Source organism: Oenanthe melanoleuca, chromosome 2 (assembly GCF_029582105.1).
Source record: "Oenanthe melanoleuca isolate GR-GAL-2019-014 chromosome 2, OMel1.0, whole genome shotgun sequence".
Taxonomy (NCBI): domain Eukaryota; kingdom Metazoa; phylum Chordata; class Aves; order Passeriformes; family Muscicapidae; genus Oenanthe; species Oenanthe melanoleuca.
This window is the reverse complement of record NC_079335.1, coordinates 94844-108858: the sequence shown is the minus strand read 5'-3', so window position 1 is coordinate 108858 and position 14015 is coordinate 94844. Positions and strand designations below refer to the sequence as shown.

Here is a 14015-nt window from a genome sequence, read left to right as displayed (position 1 = left end):
CCTCAGGGCAGGGGAAGGGACTCTGGGGTCTCCCTGACCCTTCTCCTCCCCAGGCTGAGCAGTCCCAGAGCTCTCCCCCTTTCCTGGCCAGTCAGGACTCTTGGCCTTGTTTGTTACTCCAGTGCAGAAGTTCAGAGGGATTTTGTCTCTTATTCTCTGAATCCATCTATTTTTAATGTCAATACTTTGGTTTCAACATCCTGTGGTCCAGCCAGGATTTATTGGCTCATTTCAGAGAGTTCCTTGGGGGATGGAACCCTCTGTCCTCAGCTGGGATTGTGCTGGGGCCAGGTTCTGCAGGGTGGGGGGAGCAGGAGGGGTTTGTGCTGGGGCTGGGGGTGCCAGGAGGGGCAGGGGTCTCCAGGCAGGGCAGGGGGCTCCAGGCAGGGCAGGGGGCTCTCCCTGTGCTGGGGGTGCCAGGAGGGGCAGGAGTCTCCAGGCAGGGCAGGGGCCTCTCCCTGTGCTGGGGGTGCCAGGAGGGGCAGGGGGCAGAGGCAGGGGGCTCCAGGCAGGGCAGGGGGCTCCAGGCAGGGCAGGGCAGGGGGCTCTCCCTGTGCTGGGAGTGCCAGGGCAGGGCAGGGGGCAGAGGCAGGGGGCTCCCCCCATGCTGGGGGCTTCTGGGGGGTCTCTGCCCCTCTCCCCTGTGCAAACCCAGCTCTGGTTTCTCTCCCTGGCACTGCCCCCCTGCAGGTGCCCTCAGCCCCCCGGGCCCCTCACCTGGCTGGCAGGGAGACTCGCTGTGTAAGTGCTGGGTGTGCTGGGTGTGTGATGGGTGTGCTGGGGTGTGCTGGGGGCTGTTGCTGCTGCTGCTGCTGCCCTGCCTGCCACGGCCCTGGGGGTTTCCTGGGTGATCTCTGTGTATCAGTGGGGCATCCCTGGGGCTGCTCTGGAATGCCCTGGGGCATCCCTGGGTATAAGTGGGGCCTCCCTGGGGCTGCTCTGGAATCCCCTGGGGCTCCCCTGGCATCCCTGGGTCTCCCTGGGACCAGCACCCCCTGGCACCCCGGGCCCTGCTGCTCCCTGCAGCTGCTGCTGGGGTGGCACTGCCAGAGCTTGGGGGAGGAGCTGCAGGGGAAAGGCTTTGCTGGGGCTGGGGGCGAGTGTGGGGGGTGGGCATGAGCCCAGGGGGTGTCCAGGGGCAGAGGATGGAGCAGGGGATGGATCAGGGACAGGGAATGGATCAGGGGGTGTGCCAGGGGCAGGGGATGGAGCAGGGGCAGGGGTTGGACCAGGGGACCTGTGCCCAGGGACCATGACCAGGATCAGGGGCTGTGTCCAGGGAATGTGCCAGGATCAGGGGCTGTGCCCAAGGATCAGGAGCAGGATCAAGGGCTGTGCCCAGGGACCAGGGCTGCCCCAGAGCTGGGGCCAGGGTCTGGGGATGTTCAGAGCTCTCAGGGGCTCCTCACCTGGCCAGGTGCTGCCTCAGGCTCCTGGGGCTGGGCTCTGGCCTGTCCTCACTGCAAGGAGCAGCTTTTGGGGGTGGGGGCTCTGTGGCACCTGGAGCTGCCCACACAGGGTGGGCAGTGGGTTCACTGAAGGCTTGGGGTCACTCCAGATTTCCCCTTTCTGTTTGCAGGCTGCCATGAACTTCATCAGCTCCCAGGATGACAGTAAATCAGTGAGTGTGAGCCCTGAGCTGTCCCTGTGCATCCCCAGCACTGCAGCTTGTTTGCTCCTGTTGTGTTCTGTCTGCTCACTCCTGCTCTCTGCCTCAGTCTGTACAAATGCCTCAGGTCTTCATTGTGCTCCCCCTGGAACCCCAGCAGCTGTTCTGCAGCTGATGCTGCTGTTCCTGCAGCTGGCTGTGCTGTGCAGCCACTCTCACTGCACATCTTCACTAACACATCAGCAGTGATGGTCACACCTGGGAGAGCTTCAGGCTCTTCCCTCTGCTCCAGTGACTGCAGAGCTCTGCCTCAGTCTGATCACTGCCACCCCAGCTGCTGCCAGTCCCCATTCCTGACGGAATTCCCTGCTCCCATCCCTGGTGCTCACGTTCTCCCAGCACTTACCATGCCCTGCAGACCCCTGCAGCTGCTGCTAGTGCTTCCTTTAGTCCTTCCCTGTGACCCCTGGAGCTGTGTGACCCTTCCTGGCTGGGTGTCTGAGAGCGCTCTGAGACTCTCCCAGCCAGGAAAGAACTGAGGGTGCCTGGATTTGCATAGATTTGCATGGATTTGCATGGATTTACATGGGTTTGCATGGGTTTGTGTATTCACCTGCATGGCAGACACTCACTGCCCTAACTGCTCCTTTCTCTCTCTCTCTCTCGCTCTCCTCCTCTCCTGTTCTCTCTCTCTCCTGTTCTCTCCTCCCCTCCTGTTCTCTCCTCCCTCTCCTGTCCTCCCCTCCTGCTCTCCCCTCCTCTCCTGGCTCTGAGCAGACCAAGCCTGGTGTGATCCAGCCCCTGTCCCGCCTGCGAGCGAGTGCAGCGTGTCCCAGGGCAGAGCAGGGGGACAACAGCCCCAACCCCTTCCAGCAGGGCAGCAACAACAGCCCCAACCCCTTCCAGCAGGGCAGCAACAACAGCCCCAACCCCTTCCAGCAGGGCAACAACAACAGCCCCAACCCCTTCCAGCAGCACGAGCCCGGCCTCAGGATCCACAGCTCTGTAAGTGTGTGTGTGCTGGGTGTGGGGCAGGACACCCTCCAGAGGGTGACTCTGACACCCCCCAGGGGTGATTCTGACACCCTCTGTCCTGGTTATAGGGACAGGTGTCTGCCAGTAAAGGCAGAGCCTCTCTTTGAAATGGAGAATGTAAACCCCCTCCCTCCAAATTATTATTATAATTTTGAAATTAAGGGGCTCTCAGGAAGAGATATGGGAATTAGGAATAGCAGTTCTTTACTAGGAAAATTAAAATAGAAATGCAGTATTACACAGAACAATCCCAGCCCTGCCAGTCAGAATCCAAGCTGACACCCGTCAGTCAGTCAGGGTGTTGGCACAGTCCCATTCAATGGTGGCTGCATCCTCCTGCAGTGGCAGATGTGGTTCAGCTGGAGCAGTGCTCCTGGAGAAGGTGCAGTTTCCTCTGAAGCTCCAGGGATGATGTGGAAAGGTCTGGTTTTCCTCTGGAATCCAGTGGAAAGAAGGTTCCTTGGTGTCCCAAATCTCAGTTTTTATCTGGGTAGGAAAGGCTTGGCTCCTCCCCTGGCTGGAGCATCTCCCAGTGGGATGATGGAATTTTATCAGTCATGCCCTGGGACTCACTGGCCATGAACAGGAGATATCTCCTGGAGGGAGGATGGGCTGTGGGAAGATAAAGATGATTGCCCAGCTGGTTTAAAGATGACCCATGAGCAGATAATGTGTGCCAGGAGATCAGGGTCACTGCCCCACCCGGCTGCAGCAGATGGGGACAGAATGCACATTTCTGGGATACACAGAATCCACATTTCTGGCCACACCAGCCCCACACAACGTTCCCTGACATTCCTCACACATTCCCTCCACGTTCCTCCCCGTGCCCCGTGCTCAGGCTCTGTGCCCCAGCAGTTTGGCTGTTTGTCCCACCTGTGCTCACCTTTCCCTCTGTCTGTCCCTGCAGCCGAAGCCGCGGCCGCCGTCACCGCCCTCCCCTGACGAGGTGCCCGTCAACGTCAAACAGGCCTACAAGACCTTTGCAGCAGTGCCCCAGTGCCAGCCCCTGCTGGGCACACAGGTAACTCCTGCACAGGTGTGCCCCAGTGCCAGCCCCTGCTGGGGACACAGGTAACTCCTGCACAGGTGTGTGCCCCTGTGCCAGCCCCTGCTGGGCACACAGGTAATACCTGCACAGGTGTGCCCCAGTGCCAGCCCCTGCTGGGCACACAGGTAATACCTGCTCAGGTGTGCCCCAGTGCCAGCCCCTGCTGGGCACACAGGTAACTCCTGCACAGGTGTGTGCCCCAGTGCCAGCCCCTGCTGGGCACACAGGTAATACCTGCTCAGGTGTGCCCCAGTGCCAGCCCCTGCTGGGCACACAGGTAACTCCTGCACAGGTGTGCCCCAGTGCCAGCCCCTGCTGGGGACACAGGTAACTCCTGCACAGGTGTGTGCCCCTGTGCCAGCCCCTGCTGGGCACACAGGTAATACCTGCTCAGGTGTGCCCCAGTGCCAGCCCCTGCTGGGCACACAGGTAACTCCTGCACAGGTGTGTGCCCCAGTGCCAGCCCCTGCTGGGCACACAGGTAATACCTGCTCAGGTGTGCCCCAGTGCCAGCCCCTGCTGGGCACACAGGTAACTCCTGCACAGGTGTGCCCCAGTGCCAGCCCCTGCTGGGGACACAGGTAACTCCTGCACAGGTGTGTGCCCCTGTGCCAGCCCCTGCTGGGCACACAGGTAACTCCTGCACAGGTGTGCCCCAGTGCCAGCCCCTGCTGGGCACACAGGTAACTCCTGCACAGGTGTGCCCCTGTGCCAGCCCCTGCTCAGGTCACAGGGACGTGCTGATTTCCCCTGGAAGCTGCAGATGCTGCACCTGGCAGAGCCGTGGCTGTTCTAGGTCCTGGCAGAGCCCTGGCTGGTCAGGTCCTGGCAGAGCCGTGGCTGTTCCAGGTCCTGGCAGAGCCCTGGCTGGTCAGGTCCTGGCAGAGCCCTGGCTGTTCCAGGTCCTAGCAGAGCCCTGGCTGGTCAGGTCCTGGCAGAGCCCTGGCTGGTCAGGTCCTGGCAGAGCCGTGGCTGTTCCAGGTCCTGGCAGAGTCCTGGCTAAGTCAGGTCCTGGCAGAGCCCTGGCTGTTCCAGGTCCTGGCAGAGCCCTGGCTGAATCAGGTCCTGGCAGAGCCCTGGCTGTTCTAGGTCCTGGCAGAGTCCTGGCTGAGTCAGGTCCTGGCAGCTCACAGGATCCCCCAGCATTGTTGTTCCCCCCAGTAACTGGGATACTGGTGTACAACTGCTGTTCTCATGCAAAGGAACTGAAATTCCAGACTCCAGGGCCAGGCTAAACCTGTGCTAAGACATTTTTAATAGATTTTGATGTTCCTTGGAGCTCTCTTCCTTTTCCCCCCATCTGAATCCTGGAGCAGTCCAGGCTGGGTGAGGCTCTGGGGGTTATTGCCTGAGTCCCCCATACAAACAGGGCACCTGGGATCAGGATCCCAGAACCCTGGAAGCTCCTGAGCTGGAAGGGACCCACAAGGATCGTGGAGTCCAGCTCAGGACACCCCCAGGAATCCCACCTTGGATCTCAGAGCCTTGTTCAAGTGCCCCCAGAGCTGTGGGAGGCCGCTCAGGCAGATCCACTGCAGTTCTGAATTCTGAATGGATTCCTGGTTCACTGATGGATTTTGGGGATCAGTTTCCTTCCCCTGTAGTTCTGTTCGTCCCATATTCTGTTATTCATCCCAGTAAACACAGATTTCATTCTTTCTCGTGGCATCTCTGCTTCTTTAAAGTAAATTTTGGGTGTTTTTGTCTTTGGTGTGAGCAGAGTGTGAGTGAGCTCCCAGCAGCTCCTGTGGCCCCCAGCTCCAGCTCAGCCCCTGCTCCTGTTCTGTGCCTGCTCCCCACAGTTTTCACTTTGTGCCCTTTCAGAAGTTGTCACACCTGGTTCTGTTTGACACAAACCCTCATTCCTGACCATGGCTAAGCCTTGTTAAATCTGTGAGTTCTGGGGCAGTTTCAGAGTCTGTGTCAGCTCCTCTGGCCCTGGGGACACGTGGCTGGGGAGTGGCTGGAGACTTTCCTTTGGGACATGCTTGTTTCTGTTCCTAGGAATTGTCTGGGCAGAGCAGCACAGAAAACACCAGAACGGCCTCGGAGGTGAGAGCTGGGGGTGGGAGATGGGGTCATGGGGGGCTGGGGAGGAGGAGGAGGAGGGTTTTGGGCAGAGCAAGGCTTGGGGGGACATGGGGAGGGTGCCCATGGCTCGTGGTCAGTGCTGTGACTGGGTGGGCAGTGGGCAGTGGTCAGTGCTGTGGCTGGGTGGGCAGTGGGCAGTGATCAATGGTCAGTGCTGTGGCTGGGTGGGCAGTGGGCAGTGGTCAGTGCTGTGACTGGGTGGGCAGTGGGCAGTGGGCAGTGGTCAGTGCTGTGGCTGGATGGGCAGTGGGCAGTGGGCAGTGGGCAGTGCTGTGGCTGGGTGGGCAGTGGGCAGTGGTCAGTGCTGTGGCTGGGTGGGCAGTGGGCAGTGGGCAGTGCTGTGGCTGGGTGGGCAGTGGGCAGTGGTCAGTGCTGTGGCTGGATGGGCAGTGGGCAGTGCTGTGGCTGGGTGGGCAGTGGGCAGTGATCAATGGTCAGTGCTGTGGCTGGATGGGCAGTGGGCAGTGGGCAGTGGGCAGTGGTCAGTGCTGTGGCTGGATGGGCAGTGGGCAGTGGGCAGTGCTGTGGCTGGATGGGCAGTGGTCAGTGCTGTGGCTGGGTGGTCACTGGTCACTGCTGTCTCTCACAGGTCACCTCCCTCAGCCCCAGCACCCAGCACAGCCCTGAGCAGTTTGCACTGGGCACTGGGCAGTGGTTTGCATGGGTGGTCAGTCCTTTCCCTGGGTGCTCACTGGTCACTGCTGTCTCTCACAGGTCACCTCCCTCAGCCCTGGCACCCAGCACAGCCCTGAGCAGTTTGCAGTGGGCACTGGTCAGTGCTGTGGCTGGTGATCAGTGGTCAGTCCTGTCCCTGGGTGGTCAGTGGTCAGTGCTGTGGCTGGGTGGTCACTGCTGTCCCTGGGTGCTCACTGGTCACTGCTGTCTCTTGCAGGTCACCTCCCTCAGCCCCAGCACCCAGCACAGCCCTGAGCAAAGGTCCTTCCGAGAGAGGCAGAAGTATTTCGAGGTGGAGGTGAAGCAGCAGCACCTGGACAAACCCCCCAAGCGCGTGTCCCTGGTGGGGGAGGATGACCTGAAGAAGATGAAGGAGGAGGAAGGTACAGGCATGCAGGCACTGAAGTGTGTCCTGTTCAGTGGAAATGCACTTCCAGAAGCCCCTGGGTGGTTTTTGTCAGGCCTGGGAATCATCTGAAGTGAATGTTGAGGAACTCTCTGGAGCTCCACTGGTTCTTTGGGCTGTGGAAGTGCTGCAGTTTCAGGGTGTCCTGTGTCCTGGAATCACAGAATTTGGGGTTGCAGGGATTCCTAAGCCCACTCAGTCCCAGCCCTGCCACAGGTAAGGACACCTTGCACTGGGGCAGGGGCTCCAGGCCCTGTCCAGCCTGGCCTGGGACACTCCAGGGGGAAGCCACAGCTGCTCTGTGTCACCTTTGCCACCCTCTTTGGGTGGGTTCCTGCCAGTGCCCCACCTCACACTGCCCTTGGCATTGCCCTGTGCTGCACTCCAGGCTGTCCCAAGCCCCTCTCTGGGTCTCCTGGACACCCTCTGGGCACTGAAAGCTGCAGGAAATTCCCTTCTCACCCCCAGGCTGAGCAATCCCAGCTCTCACAGCTGTTTTAGGCGGTGATAAGGGGCAATGTGAAATGGAAAAAGCATTTTACTGAACTCTGCAGCCACTCCTCTCCAGTCATCCCTGTGCCTGGCATTCTGCTGTCCCAGCTGTGGCACCTGGCGTTTGCTCTGGTTAAATTTCTTGCCATTAGTGGTTGCCCAATGCTCCAGCCTGTCTGGACCCTCCTGTAGCCCTTGGGAGAGTCACCAGCACCTCCCAGTGTGGCAGCATCAGCAGAGTGTGAGTGTGCACTCAGCTCCTGCAGCCAGATAAAATTATTTATTAATAAAACCTTGCCCAGACCTGGCCCCAGGCCTGAGCCTGAGTGAAAAATCCTGCCCAGAGGTGCCAGTGTGGGGGCAGTGTGAAATTCTGTCCAGAGGTGACAATGTGGGGGGGCAGTGTGAAATCCTGAGCCCATCCCTGGGTCAGTGTGAAATCCTGAACCCATCCCTGGGTCAGTGTGAAATCCTGAACCCATCCTGGGGGGTCAGTGTGAAATCCTGAACCCATCCTGGGGAGTCAGTGTGAAATCCTGAACCCATCTCTGGCTCAGTGTGAAATCCTGAACCCATCCTGGGGGGTCAGTGTGAAATCCTGAACCCATCCTGGGGGGTCAGTGTGAAATCCTGAGCCCATCTCTGGCTCAGTGTGAAATCCTGAACCCATCCTGGGGGGTCAGTGTGAAATCCTGAACCCATCCTGGGGGGTCAGTGTGAAATCCTGAGCCCATCCTGGGGGGTCAGTGTGAAATCCTGAGCCCATCCTGGGGGGGTCAGTGTGAAATCCTGAACCCATCCTGGAAGGTCAGTATGAAATCCTGAGCCCATCCTGGGGGGTCAGTGTGAAATCCTGAGCCCATCCTGGGGGGTCAGTGTGAAATCCTGAACCCATCCTGGGGAGTCAGTGTGAAATCCTGAACCCATCCCTGGGTCAGTGTGAAATCCTGAACCCATCCTGGGGGGTCAGTGTGAAATCCTGAACCCATCCTGGGGAGTCAGTGTGAAATCCTGAACCCATCTCTGGCTCAGTGTGAAATCCTGAACCCATCCTGGGGGGTCAGTGTGAAATCCTGAGCCCATCCTGGGGGGGTCAGTGTGAAATCCTGAGCCCATCCTGGGGGGGTCAGTGTGAAATCCTGAACCCATCCTGGGGGGTCAGTGTGAAATCCTGAACCCATCCTGGGGGGGTCAGTGTGAAATCCTGAACCCATCCTGGGGGGGTCAGTGTGAAATCCTGAACCCATCCTGGGGGGTCAGTGTGAAATCCTGAACCCATCTCTGGCTCAGTGTGAAATCCTGAACCCATCCTGGGGGGTCAGTGTGAAATCCTGAACCCATCCTGGGGGGTCAGTGTGAAATCCTGAGCCCATCTCTGGCTCAGTGTGAAATCCTGAACCCATCCTGGGGGGGTCAGTGTGAAATCCTGAGCCCATCCGGGAGGGTCAGTGTGAAATCCTGAACCCATCCTGGGGGGGTCAGTGTGAAATCCTGAACCCATCTCTGGCTCAGTGTGAAATCCTGAGCCCATCCTGGGGGGGTCAGTGTGAAATCCTGAACCCATACTGGGAGGGTCAGTGTGAAATCCTGAACCCATCCTGGGGGGTCAGTGTGAAATCCTGAACCCATCCTGGGGGGTCAGTGTGAAATCCTGAGCCCATCCTGGGGGGGTCAGTGTGAAATCCTGAACCCATCCTGGGGGGTCAGTGTGAAATCCTGAACCCATCCTGGGGGGTCAGTGTGAAATCCTGAGCCCATCTCTGGCTCAGTGTGAAATCCTGAGCCCATCCTGGGGGGGTCAGTGTGAAATCCTGAACCCATCCTGGGGGGGTCAGTGTGAAATCCTGAACCCATCCTGGGGGGTCAGTGTGAAATCCTGAACCCATACTGGGAGGGTCAGTGTAAGGAAATGCCCAGAGCTGCCATCCTGGGGGTCAGTGGCTGGCTGTGCTGTAACCAGCTCCTCTCTCCCCTGCAGCCCGAAAGCTGCAGCAGCAGCGAGCCCTGCTGCTGGAGGAGGAGCCTGAGGAGGAGGAGGAGGAGCTGAGGAAGGTGCCCGAGGCTCTGCAGTCCAGCATCATCATCGAGGGCGTTGAGTACAAGGTGGAGAGGCTGAATGGAAGGAGCAGCCACGCTGCAGCAGCTCGGTAAGGCAGGAGCAGAGGGAGCCCTGTGCCCCCAGGGCTGTCCCAGCAGCTCCCAGGGGAGGGTTAATGGTCAGCAATTAATTCCCAGGGGAGGTTAATGGTCAGCAATTAATTCCCAGGGGAGGGTTAATCTACAGCAACTCCCAGGGGAGTTTTTTCTTCAGCAACTCCCAGGGAAGTGTTCTTCTTCAGCACAGGAAAGGCCAAGTTTTCCAGCTCACTCTCTTATGTAGAGAGGTAGATTTTTAGGAAAGGCCAAGTTTTCCAGCTCACTCTCTTATGTAGAGATGGTTTTTTTTAGAGACTGATGCTTCAAGGTAAGCTGAATGATAAAGTGATGGTAAAACAGGTTTGGGGTTTTTAGCCTTCTGTTTCCCAGTTCTCTGGAACTCGGCCCCCAGGTTACCTGGCTGGTTTTTCCTAATTCTTGGGTGTAGAAGTGAGGAAGGAGAAGAGGGTTCCCAAAGGCTGCAGGTAAAGCAGGAGGGGACCAGAGTAAAGCTGAAGTTCTCACCTGTCTTTGGAGTCTTTGGGGCAGACTGTCCTCTGCACAGGCACTTTGACAGTGCAGAGCCCACCCTGGCACCTGGAACCTCATTTCTCTCGTGTTTCTGCCAGGAAACTTCTCCCACAACGATGTCCTGAGACCTTCCCTGTCCCTGCTGGGCTGGGGCAGCTCCAGGGAGGAGGGCAGCCCCACACAGCTCCTTGGCTCTCTGGGAGTTCCCACTTCTACCCCTCCTGTTTTCATTCTGAGACACGGGATGCTGAGGAACAGGATCCAGCAGATGCTTTCAGTTGCTTGTTATTCATGCTTGAGTGCAGGGGAGGCAGTGCAGGAGACTGAAGCTGTGTTTCTTGAAATAATCTTTCTCATGCTGGAGGAGAAACTAAAATTAAATCAGTTATTTTTTTTTTAATTTATTTATTTTATTTCAGTTAATTTTATTAATTTATTTCAGTTAATTTAATTAATTTAATTAATTAATTAAAGTTAAATTTATTTATTTCAGTTAATGTTATTCATTCGTTTCAGTTAATTTAATTAATTAATTTATTTAATTAAGTTAATTTCATTTATTTATTTATTTTATTTCAGTTAATGTTATTTATTCATTCATTTAATTTAAGTTAATTTGATTTATTTATTTATTTCAATCAATTTAATTAATAAATTAATTTCAGCTAGTTAAACTAATTAATTAAAATAAACTTGAGCAGTAAAAAGCAGGGCTGGGTGTCACTATAAACTGAACAGCCCCAGCTCTCCCAGCCGGGTTCCAGCCCTCAGAGCAGCTCCATAGCCCATGGTGTGGAAGAACTGGTAATAATCTAATTTATCTGTTGATGGAGGTGTAAAATCAGGACCAGGTGAATCTCTCTTGGGCACCTCTGTTTGGAATTTGTGCCACATCTAACAAAGCCAAGTGTGAGGACTGAAGAGTGAGATTCAGAGAAAAAGAAATCCAAACAAAAATTTTTATTAGAAAAACTGAGGAAAAGCTGAGTGTGAGTGAATGTGTTAGTTCTGGCTGGCTCCAGCAGCAGGGAATGAGCTCTGGCACTCGCATGGACATGCAGAGATGGCCACAGAGAGCTCAGAGCAGTGCCCTGGGGGCTGTGCCTCACCTGCAGCAGCTGCTGCTGCCCCAGGACCTGTCCCAGTCTCTGCTGGGCTGTTCTGTTCCCCAGGACATTCCCAGTCCCTGCTGGGTGTGCTCTCTGTGCTGCTGCAGCTCTCAGGCTGTTCTGTTCCCCAGACCTGTCCCAGTCCCTGCTGGGTGTGCTCCCTGTGCTGCTGCAGCTCTCAGGGCTGTTCTGTTCCCCAGACCTGTCCCAGTCCCTGCTGGGTGTGCTCTCTGTGCTGCTGCAGCTCTCAGGGCTGTTCTGTTCCCCAGGACATTCCCAGTCCCTGCTGGGTGTGCTCTCTGTGCTGCTGCAGCTCTCAGGCTGTTCTGTTCCCCAGACCTGTCCCAGTCCCTGCTGGGTGTGCTCTCTGTGCTGCTGCAGCTCTCAGGGCTGTTCTGTTCCCCAGACCTGTCCCAGTCCCTGCTGGGTGTGCTCTCTGTGCTGCTGCAGCTCTCAGGCTGTTCTGTTCCCCAGACCTGTCCCAGTCCCTGCTGGGTGTGCTCTCTGTGCTGCTGCAGCTCTCAGGGCTGTTCTGTTCCCCAGGACCTGTCCCAGTCCCTGCTGGGTGTGCTCTCTGTGCTGCTGCAGCTCTCAGGCTGTTCTGTTCCCCAGGACATTCCCAGTCCCTGCTGGGTGTGCTCTCTGTGCTGCTGCAGCTCTCAGGCTGTTCTGTTCCCCAGACCTGTCCCAGTCCCTGCTGGGTGTGCTCCCTGTGCTGCTGCAGCTCTCAGGGCTGTTCTGTTCCCCAGACCTGTCCCAGTCCCTGCTGGGTGTGCTCTCTGTGCTGCTGCAGCTCTCAGGCTGTTCTGTTCCCCAGGACATTCCCAGTCCCTGCTGGGTGTGCTCTCTGTGCTGCTGCAGCTCTCAGGCTGTTCTGTTCCCCAGACCTGTCCCAGTCCCTGCTGGGTGTGCTCTCTGTGCTGCTGCAGCTCTCAGGGCTGTTCTGTTCCCCAGACCTGTCCCAGTCCCTGCTGGGTGTGCTCTCTGTGCTGCTGCAGCTCTCAGGCTGTTCTGTTCCCCAGACCTGTCCCAGTCCTTGCTGGGTGTGCTCTCTGTGCTGCTGCAGCTCTCAGGCTGTTCTGTTCCCCAGGACATTCTCAGTCCCTGCTGGGTGTGCTCTCTGTGCTGCTGCAGCTCTCAGGGCTGTTCTCTTCCTTTCTCTCCCAGGCCCTTGGAGCTCAGTGAGAACAGCAGCTCACAGAGGAATTCCCTGGAGGAGGGGATCAAGTCTGAGCACAGAACCAACTCCATGTCAGGGTGAGTGGGGCTGGAGAATCCCTCCTGTTTTAGCTGCAGAGGAATGGTTTGGGGGAAGAGGGGAGGCAGATCAGAGCCACATTCACTCAATCCCGGAGGGGTCGGGTTGCAAGGACTGTCTGATTTCAGCCCCTGCCCTGGGGGGTTGCTCAGGACAGTTCCAGCCCTGTCCAGGCAGAAACTCCTCACAACAAACTTCCCAGTGTTCTGTGTCCTGTGTTCAGTAATTTGTGATCTGTGCTCTGTGTCCTGTGTTCTGTGATCTGTGTCCTGTGATCTGTGCCACGGCAGCCGTGGGGGTGGCACCGGGCAGTGAGTGACAAGAGGTGGCTCTGAGCCGTGAGCTGGCCCTGCTGGGAGTGACATGAGCCCTGCAGGCAGTGGGATGAGCCATATGAGCCCTGCTGTCCCTCTGTCCCCACTCTCCTCTCCCTTCTCTCCCCACAGGGTCCCCCCTCCCCTGCCTGACCCTGGCCTGGCCCCAGTGCACACGGCTGGCACTGAGCTGGCCCTGCTGGCAGCGAGATGAGCCATGCTGGCCCACAGGCTCTATGCTGGCCCTGCTGGCAGCGAGATGAGCCATGCTGGCCCCGCAGGCTCTGAGCTGGCCCTGCTGGCCCCACAGGCTCTGAGCTGGCCCTGTAGGCAGTGAGATGAGCCATGCTGGCCCTGCAGGCTCTATGCTGGCCCTGCTGGCAGTGAGATGAGCCATGCTGGCCCACAGGCTCTGTGCTGGCCCTGCTGGCAGTGAGATGAGCCATGCTGGCCCTGCTGGCCCCGCAGGCTCTGAGCTGGCCCTGTAGGCAGTGAGATAGGCCATGCTGGCCCCACAGGCTCTGAGCTGGCTCTGCTGGCCCCACAGGCAGTGACATGAGCCATGCTGGCCCTGCAGGCTCTGAGCTGGCCCTGCTGGCAGTGAGATGAGCCCTGTGTCCCCTGTCCCTCTCTCCCCACAGGCCCGACCCCGGCCCGGCCCCGGTGCGCACGGCCAAGGCCGAGCGGCGGCAGCAGGAGCGGCTGCGCGTGCAGAGCCCCGAGCTGCTGCCCCAGGACAGGGACAGGGACAAGGAGCTGTCCCCAGCCGAGCGCCGGGCCCTGGAGGCGGAGAAACGCGCCATGTGGAGGGCAGCACGGTGAGCCAGGGCCTGGGCAGGGACCTCCGGGGTGCGGGGTGTGAGGGGTTAAACCAGGGAATAAGGACCCTTTAACAGGGTGAGCCAGGGCCCGGGGATGGGCAGGGAGCTGCGGGGTGTGAGGGGTTAAACCAGGGGATAAGGACCCTTTAACAGGCCAGGGCAGCTCTGGTGTGTGTGGGGTATAAAGAGAATAAAAGCAAGGAACAGGAGGGCAAAACCAGGGAACAGGGGACCCTTTCACAGAGCAGGGGAGCTCTGGTGTGTCTGGGGTGTAAAGAGAATAAAACCAGGGAACAGGGGACCCTTTCAAAGCCAGGTGTAGAGGGAGTTGTGTGGATCTGTTGAAGCAGAGCACTGTCAGCCCAGGGCAGGGGGAGGCTTCCAGGTGCCCCCAGGGCCTGCACAGTCCTGGACACAATGAGAGCTCGTGGGAGGCACAGTGAACAGGAGCACAGCTGGCTGCTGTGCTGGGTGTGTCCTTCCCTCA

At 58.1% G+C, this 14015-nt stretch overlaps 1 protein-coding gene across 11 annotated transcripts in view; it reads left to right on the top strand.

Annotated features, from left to right (window-relative positions):
* The window catches only part of SCRIB (scribble planar cell polarity protein), a 129340-nt gene that overhangs the window by 101339 nt on the left and 13986 nt on the right, over nucleotides 1–14015 (top strand). For 5 of the 11 annotated variants that reach the window (XM_056483033.1, XM_056483032.1, XM_056483035.1 and 2 more), the window contains exons 29-37: nucleotides 691–741; nucleotides 1580–1621; nucleotides 2387–2614; nucleotides 3555–3668; nucleotides 5700–5747; nucleotides 6679–6844; nucleotides 9338–9506; nucleotides 12303–12392; nucleotides 13349–13525. In XM_056483033.1, coding sequence (XP_056339008.1) covers nucleotides 691–741; nucleotides 1580–1621; nucleotides 2387–2614; nucleotides 3555–3668; nucleotides 5700–5747; nucleotides 6679–6844; nucleotides 9338–9506; nucleotides 12303–12392; nucleotides 13349–13525 — 1085 coding nt within the window. The remainder of the gene's footprint in view (nucleotides 1–690; nucleotides 742–1579; nucleotides 1622–2386; nucleotides 2615–3554; nucleotides 3669–5699; nucleotides 5748–6678; nucleotides 6845–9337; nucleotides 9507–12302; nucleotides 12393–13348; nucleotides 13526–14015) is intronic. The other 6 variants (XM_056483034.1, XM_056483036.1, XM_056483039.1 and 3 more) reach the window with 3 other exon arrangements.